General features: G+C 38.3%; 1 protein-coding gene across 2 annotated transcripts; it reads left to right on the forward strand.

Annotated features, from left to right (window-relative positions):
* The first annotated feature begins 9 nt into the window (after positions 1-9).
* PSMG2 (proteasome assembly chaperone 2) lies at positions 10-6541 on the forward strand. 2 transcript variants are annotated; one of them, XM_062633030.1, is made up of 7 exons: positions 10-171; positions 1753-1924; positions 2705-2763; positions 3611-3729; positions 5075-5248; positions 5788-5908; positions 6338-6541. In XM_062633030.1, exons 1-7 carry the CDS (start codon positions 103-105, stop codon positions 6428-6430), a joined length of 807 nt encoding a protein of 268 aa, XP_062489014.1. In that variant the 5' UTR covers positions 10-102; the 3' UTR covers positions 6431-6541. The 2 variants fall into 2 exon arrangements, with proteins under 2 accessions (XP_062489014.1, XP_062489016.1); XM_062633032.1 differs by having other exon boundaries at positions 43-171; positions 1757-1924.

Consider the following 6541-nt stretch of genomic DNA (forward strand, 5'->3'; position numbering starts at 1 on the left):
CAACGAGCGCAGTGCGTGGTGGGCCGTTACGGCCGTTACTCCCCGCCCCGCTGAGGAGAGAGGCGTAGCTCCCGTTGCATTCTCCCTTCTTTCGCGGCCGGCATGTTTGTTCCGTGCGACCATGGCGGGCCTTCCGCCACTCCCGACTTTAAAGGCTTCACTCTGCTCATGGTGAGTTGCGCTTCTGATGCCCCCGCCCTGCCCTTAATGGGCTTGAGGGGGCGCTGCTCGAATGGGCCAACCCAGAGCGAGCGAGCGGGGCTCGCCGCTGCTCTGGGCCTGGGCGCTGAGGACTGCTGTCTGTGCTGTGGGACGCGGGCGGGGGCTCGTTTTCTTGTCTCTGAGGGCTGAGATACTTTGGTTTCCTTCTCCCCTGCTCGGCGTCGTTCCTGGGTACTTGCCCGCGGGAAAGCGGAAAGGCGCTGGGCAGGCGACTGTGGTGCCCTTGCCGTGTGTTTTGCCGCGTTAAAGAGGATTTGAAGGGGTCTTTTCCAGAGCTTAATTCGGTCCCTTCTGTTTCCATCAGTTTCTCCCTCCTCAACTGCCTGGCTTTTTCTTCTGTTAAGCTGTTGTGTGCCGGGCTATAGCTATATGCTGTCTCTCTAAAATTAAAATGCCACATGTCATTTTACAAGTTTTGTAGTACCTATGGGTTGTCACTGGAATAAAAGCTTTTTTTTTTTTTTTTAATTTAGATGAGATGTATGTTTCGAATGAAAAAAAAAATCCTTGTTTCTGCTATATTTTAACCGATTAGGGTTGTTTTAGGAAGTGTTTTATCATGCATGGTATGAAATCAATTTAAGGTACTCGAGGTTACTTTGTTTATTGTGAGGTAAGAGTTCTAGTGCAGGCTGCGAAGTAAAACCATTGTTTTTCTTACCAGTGAGTCGCTTTACTGTATTACCTAAAGGTAACCCTATCACTTTCCATCGAGGGCTGCACAGCCCGGGATGACTCTGCAGGCTGCACGGGAAGTCATTCCAGATCAGGTGGTGAGCAACAGGAAACAGATCCTTGCTGTTTTCTGTGCCTAGGAGTATCAGGCTATTGAATACTAGCTATTTTGTAAGCGCTGTTACGTCCTCTTTCACCGTGAGCTTATTGACATCAAATACGGCAGCAATTTGTAGATAATTTATAACTTAGAGGGAGGCAACCAAAACTTTAGTTGTCTTCCTGTAGTAATTTCTGTAAAAGGACAGAGCTCTTGAATTTGTCTTTCTGTGCCATCATATTAGGTCACTATCTGCCCCGATTGGTGATAAACTATAGCATTTCCTATGTAATGAATCCAAGATGACCCTTAGCATTTTCATTATTAAAAAATTAAAAAACAACCTGCTTTTGTATATGGGTCAATCTAAGATTTGTAGGTTCAATATGTAATATCAGCGTTACCATTAGGTGTCACTAGGTGACTAGGTGCCAATCTCGGCATTAGGGGTTTGAGCTTCTTTTATCTATTCTGTATCCAATAAAAAGAGAGGAAGGAGACAGGTTTTTAAAGCATTTAAGTTTACAGCAAGACAGGGATTATTTAGAGAACTGGCTAGGATTATTTTTGTGGGACAGTGTCCAAAATCTATATTAGCAATCTGCTAAGGAATAGTCGCTTTTGTCAGAGGATGGCTAGCCCCTTTCAGAAATCATGTTTGACTAGAACTGAAGTAGTTTAAACTTTTACTATTTGAAGAGTGTCTTGTATTGTCCATAAAACACACTGTAATTCGGTAACTTCTGTTACTTCAGCCAGCAGTGTCGGTGGGAAATGTTGGTCAACTGGCAATAGATCTAGTGATTTCCACGCTTGACATGACTAAAGTTGGTTACTTCTACACTGATTGCTTGGTGCCAATGGTTGGAAATAATCCATATGCAACAGCAGAAGAAAACTCAGTGGAGCTGAGTATAAATGCTGAAGGTGAGTATGGAATGCCGAAAGTGGTTATTGAATGCTGAAGGTATTTGCAAGCTGCAGAAAGTGCAAGAATGTCATGGTTTTTTGTTGTTACAAAAACTAATGTCAGTAATAACAAGTTCAGTAAGTAGCAGATAAAAATGTATTTACACTTCACAAAGGAAACTATTTTAAGTTATTTTGGATAATCAATTTGACACATGGAACCAGTAAGAAATCATAGAATCAAATGCCAAATTTCAACTATTTACAGTGCAGTCAAAACTCTGGTTTTCATCCAAAGCAGCATGAAGGGTATTTGGAGAAAACTGCTAGAATGCAAGCTGAAATGTTCATGTAGAAGGCCATTTAGCCTTTCTTTTTCCTCTTCCTTCTTTCCCGCCAGTGTTTGCCTTTTTTCTTGTCTGGTGTTTCTCCCTCTCTCCCCTTCAAAGTCTTAGTTTCTTTCCCTATATTGATCATTGCATTAAATAGGTTTTTTTTATTTTTTTCTCTCTTAAATCATGCAAGTCTCAGAATAATCTGTCAGTCTCTGCAAAGCTGCATAACAAGATTATCCAAATTGTTGCAGGAGGTAGATCATCATATACTTTTCTTCATTCAGTCTGTTGAATTTATGACAAGTTAAGTCCAGTGAAGACAATGCTCAAAAATACATATTTTTAACTGACAGCTGGAAGGTTTACTATCCTGAGGTTTGTAAATTGGATAATTCTGGATACTTCTAGACACAGATATCTCTCTTGCTTTCTTCTTACAAAACTTAATTATTTCCTATTATAGTGTATTCGTTACCTTCAAAGAAACTTGTAGTTCTGCAGATCAGATCACCATTCATAAAGGTATGAAGGTGCATTGATTGTTCTTACTTCACTCTTCATTTTGAATAGTTCTGCTGGCAAATAGCTTAAACAGCCTCGCAAAATGGTTTTTCTGCAATGTGCTGTAACACCTTTCAGCTGATGCGATTTCAAGTGACAAAAGCTGACATCCACATTTATTGAGGTTTGAGGTTTTGTTGTTTTTCCAAGCCCAATAACAGTCCACCTATGTTATTAACACTTAAAAAATGGTCTGGGTTTTGTCTTCTTTTTTTTTTTTTTAACTCTTTATTGGGTTTGTGTGTTCTTTTATTGTAATAGCTTGATTTTTTTGAGTCAGTCCAATTTAATTATTTCACAGTGTTCTATATTACTTTAAACTGCATTCATTAGGTAAAAATGAAGAATTTAAAATTACTTATTAATTGGATAGTGGCTGTAATTTAAGCAGAATGCCATGCCAGAAAAAAAACAAAACAAAAACAAAATATGCTGCAGTTTTTAGCAGTTGAAAGTGTGGAAAAATCCTGTGTGATCCTACCATCCCACCTTACTGTAAAGCATTTTCTGTTGGTGTTAATGGCATACAAAAAGGGTGGTACTGTTGTTGTTAACGTGGGCTTCATGATAATTTTTATCATTATACACGTAGTTTTGATTAAGTAAACAACCAGAGTAATCGTCTGCTTTTTAAAACTGTAACATCGAAGAATAAATGAATATGAAGAAAAATCTGCATCACTGCTAAACATTATATGTAACAGCTACTATTGTTAGCTTTTGTCTTGTTTGGGGTTTTTTTGTTTGTTTGTTTTGTTTTAAGGCACAATATGTTTTTCACTTCTTTTTTCTCTTTCATTTTATTAAGAATAAGTACAGGCCATTCTGTCAAATGCTGCTTTCTTGGGTGAAAAGCAGTAGATGTGCCAGAGTCATTCTTCTATCTAGCAGCCATGCCTATCAGCGAGATGATGAGCAGCTTCTTGGGTATGTTTGTGCCGTTAAAATAACTAATTAATGTTTCTGTTCTTTTTGACAAACTGACATTATTTCCTTCTACTCAGTTCTTTTGGCAAGGTTCTTTTGCTTGGGGGAGGGGGGGAGGGAAGAAAGGGTGGGAGTGAGCAAGAGGGCTGCATGGTTCTGATTTACAGCCTGGGCTTAAACCACGACACCTGTGTACATAGGTTGTAAAATAATGTACTATTAAAACATTATGTTACACAGGATTGGTCTCTAAACTTTCTTAGTTGCTGCTGTTGAAAGTATTGAGCAAAAGGCCTGCACTGTCAGGCAATAGAGCCTCAGTTTTACCTTCTTAATTGTTTGTGGCTGCAAGCAACCTCAGGGATTAACTGCTAACATATAGGTCACAGACTAGATTTTTAACAGTTAATTGGAATATTGATTAGTTTCTTATTCTATAGTTTGGAAGTTTTCTTTAATATAGTAAGTTATTTAATATAGTTTAATAGTGGAAGTTCTTATTTGTTGGGAGTTAACTCCAAGGTTCAGATGGTACATGTTTTTATTAAATATTACTCCTTTAAAAACAAGCATTACTTACTGATTGAGGCTATCAGGACTGGTGATGTAAAAAAAGCAAACAAGAAAAACCCAGTATTTTTGCAAAAGACCAATTGTCATCCTCAGGCTGTATAAATGTGTAGGGCTTTAGAGGAAGTTTAAGTGCATTCACGTCTCAGATACAGTTACCAGTGATATTTGCATCCAGTTGCAGAATAGCCAGCTAACATGCAATGAAATGAGAGGGACTAATGGTTATTTGATGTGGTCTGAGTCGTAAGTTGTGGTGGTTTAAACCCCCTCAGCACCAGAGAATCTGTTACAGCAGATTCACTAAAGAGCAAGGGTAGTGCATTCAGAAAATACTTAAGACTTGACTGAAGTCTACATATATTTCTGGTGTGAGTTTATTAAAAGTACTGTATCATAGTGAAGTCCAGGTTTACCCTAACAAACTTTAAATTAATCATCTCCTATCTGAAGGAAGAAGAAACACATTTTGTTTGTAAGTCATTTAGCAACCATGAGCAGTTCTGCTATTAATGTGCTTACATATCAGGTACTTGCCAGTTATTTGAGCCTTTAAAAAAAGGGTACCTTAGTTCTCTTTGTGGCAGAAAGTTGAGTAGTTTGTACTGTTTTGAAGCTGCATTTTAAATTTAAATGAAGAAGGGAATGTCAGTGCACTTCTTCATTGTAGGTGTGAGGTCCTCCACCCTCACCCTCCACCCTGCATCCTTCTGTCACAGTGACATTGGTAGTGTCTTTTATTGTCAGACTGAATGTATTCTTGATTTGTTTATAGGACACCACTACGCTACCTACTTACACCTGACCTTGAGAAAGCAGTTGGAGGTCTTATGCAGGAGCTAAACTGGAAAGAAATGGAGAAAGTAGCAGCTTACCCTGGAATAAATGATACAGAAAAAGTACTACATATTCCTGGAGGTGGCATCACAAAACGATTGTTTACAGAGAGGTAAGTTGCCTTAAGCACAGAAAGGTATCAGAACTCTCATTTTAAGTACATGGGTAAAATTATTTTCTAAACTGTTATGGTATAGGAAACGTCCTAATAATAAAAGATAATAATAATAATAATATATGGGAATATCATGACTAAGGTCGTGATACGCAGCCTGCAAAACTGCTGTTTGAAATGTACTGAAAGAAAACAAATGATTATATCAAAGGATCTCTATAAATGCCCCACGAACACAAAAATGCAAACTAAGTGTGTAAAAGAGGTCCTGAGTAACGCTTCCATGATGTAAGATTTCTGCCTCACAAAGCAAAGAACAGATTCTAGACTAAGAACATCAAGTGTGAAAAAGCAATCAAGGAAGTGTGGAGAGGGGAAAAAAGGCCCCACCTTTCTATGTATGCATACATTTTTACTTTGGTTTTGGTTGGGTTTTTTTTAACAAGCCATATGCAATTGTTGTTGCTCTTAATGCATAAATGTAGTTGTTCTGGGTCTAGAAATTAAATAGAAATGCCTGCTCATTTTTGTTGCAGCTGCTCAAAAGGAATCCAAATGGCAGTTCTTTTGAAATTCTGCTCAGAAGGTGACAACATCCCTGATGCATTTGCTCTTGTTAACTATCTTAATGAATGGCTTCAGTTAATTAAAAGTGAAGTAAGTGCTGTTTTATCTAGAGTTCTTGCATTTGTATTTTATAGCCACTATTTTATTTTTTTCTTCAATCCAGGACATTAAAAATGTTACTCAGCTGAATTTTAGGAAAGTTAAAAACATAATGGTTGGGTTCCTTTTGGTCCTTGGTCATCAAGTATATGGCAAATTAAAGACACGTTTTGCTTCAAACCTCACTGGAAATTTCACCACCTGAAAAAACAAACCTAAACACTAACTCTTTTGTTTGACAGCTGCAGGAGAAAATTGTGTAAGGGTTTGATTGAGTTTGAACTTCCAGTCCTCTTCTCTAAAGCAACCCATGATAATATTGATTCTTGAAATGCTGCCTGATGTTTTAATACATGTGCCAGAGATAGAATTGCATCATTACTATTTAAAACTTAATGAGTTATTCTGATTCTATTGCAGAGTGACAATTCCACAGATACTTCTTCACAGTGGAAAATACCAAGTTCTTGGCGCTTACTTTTTGGCAATGGTCTCCCACCTGCACTCTTCTGATCAATTTTGAACTCCTCTGTAAGTCACATGTGCAGTCTCAGATGTCCCTTGAGAAGTTATTAGTCATTGCCAAGCAACAGCAGCTTACTTTGTGTCTGCATTAATTCTTTA

Source organism: Pezoporus occidentalis, unplaced genomic scaffold, assembly GCF_034315485.1.
Source record: "Pezoporus occidentalis ecotype Australia unplaced genomic scaffold, CSIRO_AGI_Poc_V1 ctg4, whole genome shotgun sequence".
In the NCBI taxonomy this organism is placed as follows: domain Eukaryota; kingdom Metazoa; phylum Chordata; class Aves; order Psittaciformes; family Psittacidae; genus Pezoporus; species Pezoporus occidentalis.

Excerpts from the sequence above, each read along its gene's own strand:
- PSMG2 (XM_062633030.1), top strand. The coding sequence starts at position 103 with ATGTTTGTTCCGTGCGACCATGGCGGGCCTTCCGCCACTCCCGACTTT. Across the intron at positions 1,925-2,704 it reads GCTGAGTATAAATGCTGAAG|TGTATTCGTTACCTTCAAAG; the intron begins GTGAGTATGGAA and ends TTCCTATTATAG. Across the intron at positions 5,249-5,787 it reads AAACGATTGTTTACAGAGAG|CTGCTCAAAAGGAATCCAAA; the intron begins GTAAGTTGCCTT and ends TTTTTGTTGCAG.